Below are 18,225 nucleotides of genomic sequence, written 5' to 3' on the forward strand. Positions count from 1 at the left end.
TACGTCACCATTTAGCTTCGATATTGATTCAGCGAGTCCTGATTCCGTTACTGAACACAAAGAAACAAACCTCCCCCCACATTCCATTAAAAGCGACATAGAAGGCTGCTGAAGGCATACATAATGTAGCAGTAGGATGTGTTTATCAAGTCCCAGATGATTACAATAATTCAGTTTGAGGACATGATTCGGTACAAAGAGAAAGCCTCGAGGAAAGAAATAAATGGGCATCTTTTGACTTGGGTATGATGTAATGATCCCTTGGTCAGCATGCAAAGGTATTTGATACATTTCTAGAAAAAAAAAGGTTGTGGCAAGTCCACAGTGTTAGAGTTGATGTGGCTCAAGGACAAGGAAACAGAGACAAAACATGACAGTGTGAAGAAGATGCCAGAAGTTTATTTGAATTTTTTTTAGAGTTGTAGCATTCAGTGCTAGTCAGTTAATGCATCTGAAGAATAAAAGAAGTTACATTCCCAACACTAAAACATTTGGAGCATATATGAATTACATTGCCAACACTAAAGCATCTGAAGCATTGATGGGATATATTTCTAACATTAAAGCATTTGGAGCATAGATGAATGCATTGCCAGCACTAAAGCATTTTGAGAATAGATGGGATGCATTGCCAAAACTAAAGCATTTGGAGCATATATGAATTGCATTGCCAACACTAAAGCATTTGGAGCATAGATGGGATGCATTGCCAACACCAAAGCATTTGGAGCATAGATGAATGCATTGCCAGCACTAAAGCATTTGGAGCATAGATGGGATACACTGCCAACACTAAAACATTTGGAGCATAGATGAATTACATTGCCAACACTAAAGCATTTGGAGCATAGATGGGATGCATTGCCAACACTAAAGCATTTGGAGCATAGATGAATGCATTGCCAGAGTGCGGGTACATGGGAAAGCCTGCCAATAGTTTCTTGTGGGCCGGTGTTTCTTCCCTGAGTTTTCTAGGGTTCTTCCTCCACCAGTTATACTGACCGCCATGTATAGCCTATCTTGTGCTGAAAAATGGCGTTAAACCCTAGAACAACAACAACAACAACAAATGCACTGCCAGCACTAAAGCATTTGGAGCATAGATGGGATACATTGCCAACACCAAAGCATTTGGAGCATAGATGAATGCATTGCCAGCACTAAAGCATTTGGAGCATAGATGGGATACATTGCCAACACTAAAACATTTGGAGCATAGATGAATTACATTGCCAACACTAAAGCATTTGGAGCATAGATGGGATGCATTGCCAACACTAAAGCATTTGGAGCATAGATGAATGCATTGCCAGAGTGCGGGTACATGGGAAAGCCTGCCAATAGTTTCTCGTGGGCCGGTGTTTCTTCCCTGAGTTTTCTAGGGTTCTTCCTCCACCAGTTATACTGACTGCCATGTATAGCCTATCTTGTGCTGAAAAATGGCATTAAACTCTAGAACAACAACAACAACAACAAATGCATTGCCAGCACTAAAGCATTTGGAGCATAGATGGGATACATTGCCAACACTAAAGCATTTGGAGCATAGATGAATGCATTGCCAGCACTAAAGCATTTGGAGCATAGATGGGATACATTGCCAACACTAAAGCATTTGGAGCATAGATGAATTGCACTGCCAACACTAAAGCATTTGGAGCATAGATGAATTGCATTGCCAACACTAAAAGAATTGTTACAAGCATTTGGAGGATAGATTGCTTATTTTTCCAATACTAAAATAATTTTTACAAGTATTTGGGGAATAGATGGGCTCCATTCGCAACATTAAATGAATTGTTACAGGCATTTAGAACAAAGATGTGCTGCATTCCCAACACTAAAGCATTTGAAGGTTGCCAACACTAAAAGATCTATTACAAGCATTTTTTGGATAGGTGGGTTGCATCCCCAATGATAAAATAAACAGGCAAATGAAATAAAAGTTAACAATCTGAGAAAACTTCTAGAAATTAAGAAAAAGCTTGGAGAGTGTGGTGAGGCTCTTAAGTTTTATGATGAAATTATCATGATGGACCTGGGACAAACAAATGACAGGCAAATGACCCAAGATTCATAAATGGAACGGTTCACACTTACCTGAAAGCTGGGCAATACTATGATGCTGCTACACTTCTTGACCAGCAAAGAATGAAAACCAAGCATTATACACTGAGGCACATCTTCACCAGCTGCACAATTTGGCAAGACTTCAGCCTACTTTCCAGGCAGCCAGAAAATATTATAATCGTCATTAACTTTATATTCAGTATATTTCTCCTGCATCATGAGGAGACTCCCAACCATGAACTAAAGATGAAATGTTTGTCAACATTTGCCTGCAATCTGGCACCTTCTGAAAATCAATACTGCAATCTAAAAATCACCATAAATTCTAGGAGTGTCCAACCTGGAACACTTACCGGGACTGTACAGTTGAGGCTGATCAAGCATAGTTCATACTTTTGTAATCTTGGAAGAGATGATGCAAAGTACTGAATTCCAATACTTTCTTCAGACAGCACTAAAAATACATCACAGAGGGATGGAAAAAACCACCATTAATGTCACTCCTTTTATGAAAACACAATTTGTCCCAGAGAGAATGGAATGGCAAATGTGATAAAATGGCTAAAAACATTTTTATTCAAAATTCTGGGAGTATATATTGGGTGTTTAAGCTGAAATAAGTGATGATTTAAAATCACAAAGTTCTCTTACAGTGAAACCCGCTCACGAGAACACATCCACATGAATTGAATTGGGTATCTGTCTATAGAAGTCAGTAGATAGATACTCAGTAATAAAGTCCAACTGCAAACAACACAGACCCTGATCTGCCATCACATCATGTGAAGGAGTCTATATTTTTTGTTACCCGTAACACACTGCATAGACCCAGCTCTGCTGATGCATGCAATGACAGATCTGGTTCTATGCAGTTGTACTCAACTTATAAACTACCGGTAGTATATATGGTAATTGTAATAAACCTGCCATGAGAATCAGGCCCTTAAATTTGTCTTTCAGAAGAAGAGTTGATGGCCTGTGTGTAAAGCAAACTTATCCTTCCGTATAAAATATTATTATTGTTGACAGCATAAGAGAAACGTAGCACAGAGAACAAATTTTGTGCTTGATTCTGGATCAAGTGGATAGCCAGTGTAGGGTACAGAGCAGTGGAGAGGTGTGCTCTGATCATGGTACTCTAAGTATTATCTGAGCAGCTCTGTGCTGAAGGTTTTGGAGTAGATATTGAGATGAACCAGACAGAACTGAGTTACAATAGTCCACTCCAGTCTTTAAAGTACTAATGAACACACAAGTGTTTTAGCGGCATATCAACTGAAAGATATTTGCGAATGGAGCTGATGCGTCTCAGCTCAAGATATGCAGCCTTGCAGATGTTCATGACATGTTGGTACAATGAGAGAGTACTGTTCAGAGTAACACCTAGGTTTTGTACTGATTGTGTGAATTTAATGTTGGTGTTGTTGATATGTTGATATTTATTGTTTGAGGTAAAGGATGTGAATGAGAAAGTCTTTATGTTGTAATCAGAATGGCCTCAGCTTTATCATCATTCATCTGCAGTTTGTTACATGTCATCTATGATTTCACATCAGTAAAGCACCTCTCTACACCTTGGATGGTAGCATCAACTTCAGTTGGGTGGCTAGATTTGTATATTTGGGTGTCATCAGCATGCAGTTGGTGAGACATTGGATGATGATCTATGACACTTGACAGCGGCTGAGTGTATAGAATGAAGAGAACAGGTCCAAGAACAGACCCCTGTGGAACACCGCAACATAGATCAACTGGGCTGGAGTGTATTCCATTTGCAAACACAACTTGTGTCCTGTTGACCAAGTAGAACTTGAACCACAGTTAGGCTGTATCATGAATGCCAAATACATGCTGGAGGACGGTGAAGTAATATATCATGGTCTATTGTGTCAAATGCTGCAGACATATCAAGGAGGGTGAGGATTGTAATCTTTCCGCTATCCAAAGCAGAGAGAATGTCATTAACCACTTTTAGAAGAGTAGTTTCAGTACTGTGGCAAGGGCGATATGCAGATTGTACATTACTAAAAAGACTATTTGAATTTAGATGAGATACAAGCTGGGATAGAACAACCTTTTCTAAGATTTTTGATATGAATGGGAGATTAGAAACTGGGCAGTAGTTCTTTAAATCGTGTTGGTCTAGTGTTGGTTTCTTCAGGAGAGGCTTTACAATGACAGTTTTGAAAACTGATAGGAATTCCACTGATGAGAGAGAGGTATTAATCACATCAGTTAGTGAAGGCAATACTGGATCTAATAATGCTAATATTATTCAACCTGCTGTATAAAGAAAGTACTATATATATATATATATATATATATATATATATATATATATATATATACTCAAAGGTTGAGTCCATTACTGCTACATACATACATATATATATATATATATATATATATATATATATATATATATATATATATATATATATATATATACTCAAAGGTTGAGTCCATTACTGCTACAACATATACCCTAATTAGCTGTTACATAATGCGCTGGTAGAACTAGGCCTATGTTGTTTGTTCTAAAGATTCCTCCTAACAAACTGCATAGACCAAGATCTGCTGGCACATCAAGCAATAGCACATCTGGGTCCATGGAGTTTGCCATTGGACTGAACATGCACATGTATATATGGTATTATGCAGCTGTTTCGAAGGGGCATGACTGTGTGTGGTGGTGTTTAAACAAATCTGTCTGTGTGATTTTGATTTTTAATGTAGCCTTAACAATTTTGCAGTCATATCGCTACGACGTCTGCAGTGTGGCAGTTTATAGTGATGTCTAGCACTGGGACATCATGACACAGACGTGTAGCATGATGTCCCACCCAGTCACATTATCCTGACACCAGGCCGACTAGTCCTAACACTAAACTCTTAATGCTGAGCACCAAGCGAGGCAGCTGTTAGTACCATTTTTATAAATCTTTGGTATAACTCAGTCAAACCCGTGACCTCCCACATTCAAGGCGGACACTCATGAACAAATCTGAAATGGAGCCAATAAAGGAGAGTAGAACATATTTTTATGTACAGTTTATTGCAGGCATTTACAATGTCTATATAAAGATGACTGCTTTTTTTGCAGGAAATGAAAGGAATAAAATCAAATAATAAAATCCATATATGAAAAGTACCATCTATACAAAATCAAACTTTGTATTCAAACTATCAGGGTATGTGAGAATGGTTTAACAATGAAAGAAGTGGCTGGTAATACATTTCACAAAATATTCCATTATACTTTGTGAAAAATATTCTGTCAATTAATTAATCTTTTTCTCATGTGGGTCAATTTTCAATGATTTGTCTAAATATATTTTTGTATATGTACTTAACTCTTGAATTAGGGGTGGTTACATTTTGAATTAGGAGCAGTATCCTTTTGTTTAATGAGATCGATCAATGCTTATTGACTTCTTATATTCGTGATTTTGTCGGCAACCAGTATAACCAAAAATATTGGTACCGGTATTCCATAAAATACAGTGCATCCACATTATTAGAATAGCAAACATGTCCTGTCTATGCTCACATATATATATATATATATACACACACACACACACTAGAAGATAAAAGTCTAAAATGTTAATTCTTAGTATCGCAGTGTTATAAGATGGTTCGTTCCCATTACATTATGTAATGTTAATACTACATACCATGCATCCCAATATAAGATGACTCATTATAACACAGTTCCATTTATAAGGCAGTAATGGTCATTATCCCATTACATTATGTAATATTAATACTACATATCATGCATCCCAATATAAGATGACTCATTATAACACAGATCCATTTATAATTCAGTGATGGTCATTATCCCATTACATTATGTAACATTAATACTACATATCATGCATCCCAATATAAGATGACTCATTATAACACAGTTCCATTTATAAGGCAGTGATGGTCATTATCTCATTACATTATGTAATATTAATACTACATACCAAGTATCCCAGTATATGGTGACTCATTATAACACAGTTTCATTTATAGGGCAGTGATGGTCATTATCTTATTACATTATGTTGTTGTTGTTGTTGTTGTAGGGTTTAATGCCATTTTTCAGCACAAGATAGGTTATACATGGCAGCCAGTATTAATGGTGGAGGAAGAAATCTGGAAAACCATGGAAATAACCATCAACTCACGAGAAGCTACTGGCAAGCTTTCTCACATACCCACATTAGCCAAATCCGAGACTTGAACCCATGCAGACAGGTGATAATGGCAGTGATCCATAACAGAGAGCGCTTTAGACCACTTGGACACTTGGGGCCCCTCATTACATTATGTAATATTAATACTACATAATAATAATAATAATAATGAGGACTTTGTATAGCGCCTAATCTTTAGAAGCTCTAAGAGCTTTACAACATTAGACAACACTTATAAGATAATAAACATATATAATAACATGATTACAAAATCAAACACCATGAAATTAGAAACCATAAAAAACATGCTGAGAATATTTAAGGTAGGAAACTTTATTAGGTCTTTAAGTTTGTTCTTGCAGTCGAAATAAGTGAGTTTTGAGAGCACTCTTGAATGGGATCACTGTGTCTTTGTGTCTTAGTTCAGTGGGCAATTCATTCCATATTGCTAGGCCCTGGTATGCAAAAGAACGCTGTCCATATGACTTTGTTTTCATAGAGGGAATAATGAGTATACGATTGTCAGAAGAGGAGCATAAGTATCTTGCTGGTGTGTACACATGGGTGAGGTCAGATAGGTATGTTGGACTAGAGTCTGTCAGTGAAACGTAGCACAGAGAGAAAAAATTGTGTTTGATTCTGGATCAAATGGATAGCCAGTGTAGGGTACAGAGAAGCGGGGAGGTGTGCTGATTGTGGTACTCTAAGTATGATGATCCGAGCAGCTGTGTCTTGAACTTTTTGAAGTTTCTGGAGTAGATATTGAGATGAACCAGACAGAATTGAGTTACAATAGTCCAGTCTTGAAAGTACTAACGAACACACAAGTTCATAACATATACATAATATGTATCTGAGTATATGGTGACTCATTAGAATACAGTTCCATTTATAAGGCAGTGATGGTCATTATCTCATTACATTATGTAATATTAATACTACATACCATGTATCCGAGTATATAGTGACTCATTAGAACACAGTTCCATTTATAAGGCAGTGATGGTCATTATCTCATTACATTATGTAATATTAATACTACATACCATGTATCCCAGTATATAGTGACCCATTATAACACAGATCCATTTATAAGTCAGTGATGGTCATTATCTCATTACATTATGTAATACTAATACTACATACCATAGATCCCATGTACTGATAGCAGCAATACTATGTATGATGTACCTCAGTTAAAAGCGATATCAGAAAAAACATGGTACACGTTTATAGCTCTCTTAAGCATGTGTTACAGTAAGGGGCCATTATATGTGTTCCACCATAAGGTGACATCATATATAACACAGTAGACTTTTATAACTCCTGTGAACAATGTTATATTAAGGGGTCAATTAACAATGTACTCCAGTGTAAAACAAACTCGCATATATTGGTTCACTTTTATGGCTCCAGTGTTGTCATTTTTTTTTTTGTTTAACATCATTTCTCAGTGCAGTGGCCAGTATAACGTTTGGAGTAAGAACTTCTCCAGTGTTGTAGTGACGAGTCAATGTATTAATGCACTCCATAATAAAGAGCTGTTACATAACAAGGTACACATTAATGGCTCTTGAGTAACATTATAAAAAGGGAACACTGTATAATGTACTGCAGAATAAGACTATATTATGTACAACAAAGTACACTTTGATGGCTCTCCTTATCAGTGTTACTGTATAATGTACTCCAGTATATGGCAATCTTGCATACAACACAGTACATTGTACACTTCGATGGCTCCACTTATTAGTATTATTGTACAATGTACCCTAGTATATGGCAATCTTGCATACAACACATTACATGGTACACTTCAATGGCTCTCCTTATCAGTGTTACTGTATAATGTACCCCAGTATATGGCAATCTAGCATATAATATGGTACACTTCAATGGCTCTTCTTATCAGTGCTACTGTATAATGTACCCCAATACGTGGAAATCCAGCACACACTATGGTACACTTCAATGGCTCTCCTTATCAGTGTTACTGTATAATGTACCCCAGTATATGGCAATATTGCATACAACACAGTACACTTATACACTAATTCGCTCTCCTTATCAGTGTTACTGTATAATGTACCCCAGTTTATAGCAATCTAGCATATTATTGGTACACTTCAATTGCTGTCCTTATCAGTGTTATGGTATAATGTACCCCAGAATATGGCAATCTAGCATATAATATGGTAGACTTCAATGGCTCTCCTTATCAGTGCTACTGTATAATGTACCCCAATATCTGGCAATCTAGCATATAATATGGTACACTTCAATGGCTCTCCTTATCAGTGTTACTGTATAATGTACTCCAGTATATGACAATTCATACAAAACAGTACACTTCAATGGCTCCCCTTATCAGTGTTACTGTATAATGTACCTCAGTATATGGCAATCTTGCATACAACACAGTACACTTGTACACTTCAATGGCTCTCCTTTGTGTTGCTGTATAAATGTTCCACAGTATTTATAGGTTACTGCATTTGTATAGGAAAATATGAACAAGCTTATGGATGGAATACTGCACAACCTTGGGAGTGCAGTATATCCTTCTGAAAAAACGAGTTCATATTTTCCCATACAAATGCAGTAACCTTTTTATTATATGCTAATTTTTTTATTCTACCTAAGGTTTAATTATATAAACAAAATACACAACAACAAACAACGTAAATGAATGTATGCCACATTCCAAACTAAATACACAAGCGCATATTCATCATTACACAAAACAACATTATTACTGCGGACATAACTCCGCCCAGATAAATTTAAACTTAGTCGCGCACTCAACATAAGTTTTGAAAGAAAATGGTGTGTCTAGTTAAAATTGAAATTTGGAGTCATATTGTGAATGAATGTGCATTGCAACAACTTTTCCATTTGATCTGGAATGAATAGATTTTGGTATTTTTCTCGATTCTTTAGAAAATTTTGTGATTATGGACTGGATTTGTATGTGACATTTCCACATGAAATACATAAGACTGAAGAAGTGTGTTGACATCTGCAAATGTATTTCTGTTTCTGTCATTGAATGTTTGAAATCACGATGTGGGAAAAATATGAAGTCTTTCAATTGCAATTATCAAAAAGACGCTATGGAATTTAATGCTTATTTCATTTTGAGTGCGGTAAGGAGGATGCAGTTGCACTTATCATTGAAATTACAGCACAATTTCGAAATGTGTAATCCAGATTGAAAACCTGTGACATGGCTCATGTAATTCGGATTTGCAGAATTAAGAAAATACATTTTGAGGAAATTCAGGATGTAAAACTGTAATTATATTTTATTTTGCCATTCTTATCACCAGCTAAAAAAGAGTATATGACTTGTCACTTATATGTTATTTGTAAGGACCTTATCTTGCGTCTGTTATATACTGTAGCTAGCCTAAATCGGTAACATTGTATCAACGTGGAATGTGCCAAAGCAGCTGGTATGTGGCAGTTATTGTACAATATATCCCAGTATGTGGCAATCTCGATTACAGCACAGTACACTTCAATGGCTACATTTATCAGTGTTACTATATGATGTACCCCAGTATATGACAACATCCCAAACAACACAGTACACTTTTTGCATTCAACTAAAATGAATTTTAACGTGAGATTAATGTTTCATTTCATGTGAACAGTGGTTGAATTTTACTGTAAGGAGGATATGGAAGTGGTTGAATTTTACTGTAAGGAGGATATGGAAGTGGTTCAAAGTTGTGTGTTCATTAAAAAAAGCAAACTGCAAACAAAGCTTGCAAATGACCTACTGGATCCAAGGAAAATGCTCCATGAAATAATTTGCATAAATTACCTTTTTACTTCAAATGTAAATTATTTCTCCCTTACAAAGATGAAGCCCACTGAATGGATACATGAAAGTTGGGAAAATTTCATAGAATTTAATGGAAAAGCTTCATGTTTTTTAAATAATTAAACTGATTATTTTACACAGGTCAAGCAACTTAAATAGAACTTTGATGCGACTATTCATATGATATGTATCCGACATTCAATCTTTGATATGATGTGTAATCAATTTTAAATCCTTGATGTGGCTGTTCATACGATGTGTAATCAATTTTCAATCTTTGATATGGATGTTCATATGTGTAATTGATTTTCAATCTTTGATGTGGCTGTTCATATGTGTAATTGATTTTCAATCTTTGATATGGCTGTTCATATAATGTGTAATTGATTTTTAATCTTTGATGTGACTGCTCATATGTGTAATCGATTTTCAAATCTTTCATGTGGCTGTTCATGTGATGTGAAATCAATTTTCAATCTTTGAAATGGCTGTTCATATGTGTAATTGATTTTCAATCTTTGATATGGCTAATCATGTGTAATTGATTTTCAATATTTGATATGGCTGTTCATATAATGTGTAATCGATTTTCAATCTTTGATATGGCTGTTCATCTGTGTAATTGATTTTCAATATTTGATATGGCTGTTCATATAATGTGTAATTGATTTTCAATCTTTGATATGGCTGTTCATATGTGTAATTGATTTTCAATCTTTGATATGGCTGTTCATATAATGTGTAATTGATTTTCAATCTTTGATGTGACTGTTCATATGATGTGTAATCGATTTTCAATCTTTGATGTGGCTGTTCATATGTGTAATTGATTTTCAATCTTTGATATATAATTGCTGTTCATATGATGTGTAATTAATTTTCAATATTTGATATGGTTGTTCACGTCTAATTGATTTTCAATCTTTGATATGGCTGTTCATATGTGTAATTGATTTTCAATCTTTGATATGGCTGTTCATATAATCTGTAATTGATTTTCAATCTTTAATGTGACTGTTCATATAATGTGTAATCGATTTTCAATCTTTGATGTGGCTGTTCATATGTGTAATCGATTTTCAATCTTTGATATGGCTGTTCATATGATGTGTAATCGATTTTCAATATTTGATGTGGCTGTTCATATGATGTGTAATTCATTTTCAATCTTTGATATGGCTGTTCATATGATGTGTAATCAATTTTCAATCTTTGATATGGCTGTTCACATGATGTGTAATCGATTTTCAATCTTTGATGTCGCTGTTCATGCGATGTGTAATCGATTTTCAGTCTTTGATGCGGCTGTTCATATGATGTGTAATCGATTTTCAGTCTTTGATATGGCTGTTCATAAGATGTGTAATTGATTTTCATTTTTTTATGTGGCTGTTCATATGATGTGTAATTGATTTTCAGTCTCTGATGTGGCTGTTCATATGATGTGTAACCGACATTCAATATTTGATGTGGCGGTTCATATGATGTGCAATTAATTTTTAATCTTTCATGTGGCTGTTCATGTGATGTGTAATCAATTTTCAAATGTAATGACTTCATTATTAATGCAACCTGTAAAATATCAACTTCAATTCTTACAGTTCAATGCTCATAAAAATAATAATGAATCTCAGTAAGAAGACAGAACAATATTTTAACCACACTTTACAAATGTGAGGTAAATTATCCCTATTCCACCACTCCTAGTGATGTACCTCCAGGGTATATAAACTTCCTCCTATCCCATCACTCCAACCTCTCCCAATGCCACTCCCCCAGGGTATATAAAATTACTCCTATCCCATCATTCCAACCCCTCCCAATGCCATGCCTCCAAAGTACATACAAATTCTAAGACTGTTGTGTAGCACTATATATATAATCCCAAAATCATGTCACAAGGTTTTCTGTGTTTATCCAGAATGGTGTGGAAATGAATGTGCAAAATTACACGTGTATGGCTGTACAAACCAATGAAATAATTCACTAAACATTAATATTTACATCGAGAAGACATGGGAGAGTCAATATAACAATTTTTGGAGAAATAAAAGATAAGAAAGATTACAGACAGAAGAAACATGGACATGACCTGTTTGCTTACATGTAAATATTTTAATCAAACATTTATATTTCCTTCAAGAAGCCATGGAACATTCAGTGTAACAATTCTGGAAGAAATTTTTTAAAATTATTAACAAAAGTATTAGAGACGTGACCTGATTGTTTAAAGAAAATATTTAACTAATTAACATTGGGCTTGAAGAATATTTTACTCAATCATTAAAATGAAAAATTGTCTTTTCATGACTGCAGTAAACAATGGAATAGGCCACTGTTCTAATATTTTCTTTAAGAAACCCAAGGTCAATGTAAAAAATGGTGAGAAATAAAGGAAAAAATATTATACTCAAACGTAATGTATATACTTGCTTATAACTCGTGTCCAACCTCAAACTGCAAAGACCCAGATCTGCTGGTACATTATACATTCAGCAGAATAAACACCCCAATCTGCATGTGCACTGTGTGACAGCAAAACAGGGTCTTTGCTGTTTGCAGATGAATCTGCAAGTACATACAGTAATATGAACATGATCTGCCCATTTATATGTTAACTCAATAAAATAACATTAAGTTGAAAAAATATTTTACATAACTGCAATACTGTACATGCACTAGAACTTTCACATGACAAAAGAAACCAGTAAATATTTATCTAACTTGGCAAATTTTCCATCTGTCATAATGGACAAGAGTCCCATGAAGAACTGATGCTCTAGTAGCCAAAAAGAATTTACAGAAATCCAAAATAAGGGCCATTTCATTTTAACTGCTGAGTGTTCAAACTATCTGATATTCTTGAGCAATATCAATACTTTTAAGACGGCCACCACAGTTCATAATTGATGAAAGATGGTACCATTTTCATTTAGAACCAACTAGGCATCATAAGAAGTCTTATGGTGAAAATGCCATGTTGAGATCACATTCCATACAGGAGTAACAGTACAAAGATTATCAAGATCGTTGTTATGGAGGCAATACTGACTGCTAGACTGACACCATTTTCATTTCAGACCAATTAGATATAATAAGAAGTCTTTTCTTGAAAACCCCATTTTGGTTATGATTGTCATTTCAGAAGGAGGCGGTAAGATAAGATTTTCAAGATGGTCACTGTGGTGGCCAAATAGAATGTCCATGTGACACCATTTCCATTCAGGACCATCTATATGAATGTATATGTCAAGTTTCATGACAATCCTCCAAATAGCTTTTTTAAGTAGCGATAACAAAAGTGTGTTAACGGATGGCAGACGATGGACAACTGACCACCCCATAAACTTTCCTTGTCTGTGACCAGTAATGCTTTACAATGAATATGAATAATGAATAAAAATGGTACAATCCAAACCAAACAAACAAGGATTTGTATGCCCCACCATGACAACGGTAAGACGTGAAGCATTACCAGTGTCCTCAGTGTGTGTGTCTGTCCACCATTCACCTTACATTTTGGTTCATTTCCCCGTTCCATCAATGCATTTCTAATTACATTAGCAAGAGTATTAAAATTTTTTTTTTACTTCATTGAATATTAAATATCACCAGAGCAACTGAAGAAATGGAGAAAAGATATTTTTTATCAAACTGTAAAAGCTTTTAAAAAAAAACTTGATCAAAACCAAGACTGATTGATTAGTGCTTTATATGGCAAATCAACACATGAAAAATAATATTACATCCTCATGGTCACAAGACTGGCATGCTCTTTACTGTGTAACTGTTGCAACTGACAAGAATTAATTTTGTGGAGTTTAGCGACATTTTTCAACAAATGATGTGCTATGCATGACCAGCTGTTTTTGGTGGAGAAGAACCCCATGATGAACCATGACTCATGGGTAGCTATTGGCTAGCTTTCTCATATATCCATGTTAATCGAGCCGAGACCTGAACTCGCATGGACAGTGGAGAGATGTGCAAGTGAAATGTAAAGTCGATCACCTTAGACCACTCTGCCATCCAAGTCTTTATCAACAAGAAACTTAAAAGAGAAAAACAGAGTAATGTAAACAAAAACACGCAAATGGAATGATTGATAATGAAAGCTCTACACAAATATCAATTCCCATAACACCATTTCATGAAACATAGCAATAAGTCTGTATTATGCATATATAAACAGCACAAGAAGGTACTAATAGTACGCAATATTTACCACATATCTTACTAAGTGTCCTTATTTAATTTCATACAGCAAAAACACAGAGTAAGAAAAATACTACCCCACAACACAATCCTAAGATTAGTACGGTGTGACTCAAAGTATTCAAACATTATAAATGCTACGACAATAATGCTGTTAACAAAAATGTCCATTTAATTACACTCTAAACATTGCAAAAAAAGTTGGCATAGTAAATGATGCAACAGTTAATTTAATAATAAACAGCCAAAATATTCTTGCTGTCTATTATACAACAGACCAGCAAACAACTACAAACAACATGAGACATATTTATCTTTTTTTCTTTTCAATATGAGATATTTTTCTTCTTCTGCCTGTCTAGGAGAGAGCTTGTTACTGGAAAGTACTGTCCTAGACACAACTAAAGAAAAAAGGTAAATCTTCAAAAAAAAAAAAAGGTTGGTCAAGAGAAATAGCTGTATACCCTAAAGCATAACATAATTTTAAATAGGGATATATATATATATATATATATATATATATATATATATATATATATATATATATATATTAAATAGGTTATACAAATATGGGAAATGATTATATGGTAACCACAGCTTTTTAAAAGATAAGAAAAATGTAACGATTTTCAAGGAGTGCAACTTGTCCCATATATACTCGCTAGTAAATTTAATCAAACTGAACAGTGCAGAGACCCAGAACTACCACTATGTAATGCACTGGCAGATTAGGGTCTCTCCAGACTGTTAGGTGTAATCAATAGAACAAACAAGATAGACCCTGATCTACAAATGCAATATGCAATGGCTGAGCATGGTCTATGTTGTTTATCAGTTGGACTCCACTTAAGCATGAGTACATATGGCATATTACTATTCACTGAAAACATTCAGAGAAAATTTATGTCACTCTACTTTAATATTACAAGCACAGTATTTACAAACTGATTTTACAACAACTCAAAAAAACATGACGCATTTAACACAAGTGTCTAACAAAAGCCGTATAAGAACATACTGTATTTACAACAAAATGTACCTGCCATTAAACATTACTTGCAATTAAAAGTATTATATATATCTGGGTCTGACAAATTTCAAAATCAGTAATGTTAAAAGAATCAGAAACCCTATAAATTTAAGTAGCCCGGACAAAATACTTGTTAAATATGGATTTGTTAGCTTTGAGACTTCACTTCTTTACAAAAATACTTGACTTCAGTGGTGTATGTATGTATATATATATATATATATATATATATATATATATATATATATTGCTGTTTAATTATGTGTAGATAATGGAAAGTGGGCAGTGGTCTAATAAATTCAACAAATAGCATTCCAGTAGCCATAGGCTCTAAGCACAAAATTTGTCAGACCCTGTATATTAATGTTAATAAGAACTGATGACATCATCAATACTGACAGCATAGATAAATAATCTCATTGAAACTATGGTGATAGATGATTAAAAGAGCATAACTCCTGAATAAGGAGAAAACATTGCCTATATTAAAGAGTAAAAACCCTTCAATGTCCGTGATACCCCATTTTCAGTAACATTTCTCTGAAAGCATTATGGGCAAGGCTTAGAGATGTCTCAATTAAAACAGGACATAGTAACAAATTTATCATCAATTAAAACCATATGTAATTGCAAAGCACATTTTATGGCAGAAACTGATTATTCTTATGCACAAGTTAAGTGTAAAAACAAATAACTCCAAAAATGGCACCCTTAGAGCAAGTCCTCCAGTAGAATATCTGTCCAAACTTCATAGTTTATTTTGTTGCTCATTTTATTAATTAAAACTGTAGAGAAGCTTTCTGCTGAACTATTAATAAGCAAGCCTCTGGTCAACAAAGCTTCTGTGTGAAGCCTCATGCTCCATGAATGAAATCCACAGTGAAGCTTGTCTTAAAAACATCTCTTTTATTTTGCGCTTGAGTCTTGAATATATTTGCTAAAAACATTTTTTCAAACATTAAGCATTTGTATCTCCTTTCAACCAGACCAATTTTCATTATGTAACTTTGCTTAATCCTAGGAGATCATTAATGTTGATTTGACCTATTAAATCATCAGCCAGGTCCTCTGTGACATAGTCTGTTTGGATTCCATATATCGACCCGTCATCAAAATCTGATTCCATTGATTGCTCGTTTTGGCTGTAAAGAAAAAGAGTAAATTAGCTCTTGCTGTAAATTTATTAAATTTCCTGCATATCAGTTTTGCGCTTTGTGAAAGTATCTGTGCGTGATATTTGCATTGGTACTTAAATTTATGGATTTGGGAAAGAGTCCTTACATTTCCACAGAAGGGTCAGTTTATCGGGTCCTCCCACAAAATCCATCCCCACTAAGATGTAGAATTAAGAACTCTTTGTACATGACACACTGAAGGAGAAGTTAGTATGAATGTTTTTTGTGTTAAATACCTGAAAGACAAGTAACGTACATGCATTTCCATGTTCAGCTGTTCCTACTAAAAACTGTATGTGTGTGTGTGTGTGTGTGTAAATTGGGTTTTTAATGTAGCTTTAAAAAATGTTCAGTCATATCACTATAATGTCTGCAGCGTGGCAGTTTATATGATGTATAGCAGTGGGGCATCATGCCGCAGACATGTAGCATGATGTCCCACCCAGTCAGATTATCCTGACACCAGTCTGACCAGTCCTAACACTAATGCTGAGTGCCAAGCGAGGCAGCTGTTAGCACCATTTTAAATATCTTTGGTATGACATGGCTGGGGTTTGAACCGATGACCTTCCCACATCTGAGGCAGACACTCTAACCACTAGGCCACCGGAGCAGTCCTAAAAACTGTACGTAAATGTGCCTTTAGAAGGCATCCAAAATATGGTACAGCTTTATTAATTTCTACATTTTAAAAGCTTTAAAAGCATGTGTAACTTAGCAACTTTTAAATGGCATTTTTATTTGTTCTTGTTGGCTTTAATGGTCTGTTTAACTGGGAGTATCATGCTGAGGAAATGGGAGCTATGTGCCTTTCTGATGGAGACATGGAGGTAGCTGACCTGGACTGGTCTGGGTGGGTAATGGGCCAGCAACCATCAAAGTCTGACACTCAACCACTGCTTCAGTGGCATAGTGGTTAGAGCATCTGCCTCGGATGTGGGAGGTTGTGGATTCAAACCCGGCCAAGTCATACCAAAGATTTATGAAAAAGGTACTAACATCTGCCTCGCTGGATGCTCATCATTATGATATTAGTGTTAGGACTGTTCGGTCTGGTGTCAGAATAATGTGACTGGGTGGGACATCATGCTATATGTGTGCTGCATGATGCCCCAGTGGTAGACATTGCTATAAACTGCCGCAATGCAGACATCGTAGCGATATGACTGAAAAATTATTAAAGCTACTTTAACAATCCAAATCACACACACACACGCATACACAAATATGATGATAACTGTATGACTACATGTACACAAATATAACTGTATGACTACATGTATATAAATATGATAAGTATATGACTACATGTATACAAATATGATAACTGTATGACTACATGTATACAAATGATTACTGTATGACTACATGTATACAAATATGATGATAACTATATGACTACATGTATACAAATATGATGATAACTGTATGACTACATGTATACAAATATGATGATAACTATAGGACTATATAACTATATGACTACATGACTGTATACAAATTACTTCCTTCTTAATAGTATAGCAAATGAGCTAATGACCGATTCTTGGTAGTTCCTTTTTTAATCCCTCGGCCAATTCCTGTTTAGAATAATGAAAATGGCATCTACGTCTCCTGACATAATGCTAATGTGACAAAACGTACTGTACTAATGCTGAATAACACAGACAAAGGATTATCCCAGTGGACAAAGGATTATCCCAGTGGACAAAGGAT

The 18,225-nt window shown here is 35.0% G+C and overlaps 1 protein-coding gene across 2 annotated transcripts in view; it reads right to left on the reverse strand.

Moving 5' to 3' along the window:
* Window positions 1-5,106: 5,106 nt before the first annotated feature.
* The window catches only part of LOC149771597 (signal transducer and activator of transcription 5B-like), a 119,406-nt gene continuing 106,287 nt past the window's right edge, over window positions 5,107-18,225 (reverse strand). For both annotated transcript variants that reach the window (XM_089948287.1, XM_089948286.1), the window contains exon 21: window positions 5,107-16,476. In XM_089948287.1, the coding sequence (XP_089804413.1) occupies window positions 16,332-16,476 (145 nt within the window). In that variant the 3' untranslated portion in view covers window positions 5,107-16,331. The remainder of the gene's footprint in view (window positions 16,477-18,225) is intronic.

The sequence above is a fragment of the Sinohyriopsis cumingii genome, unplaced genomic scaffold, assembly GCF_028554795.1.
Source record: "Sinohyriopsis cumingii isolate HCF-2022 unplaced genomic scaffold, ASM2855479v2 utg001752l, whole genome shotgun sequence".
Lineage (NCBI taxonomy): Eukaryota > Metazoa > Mollusca > Bivalvia > Unionida > Unionidae > Sinohyriopsis > Sinohyriopsis cumingii.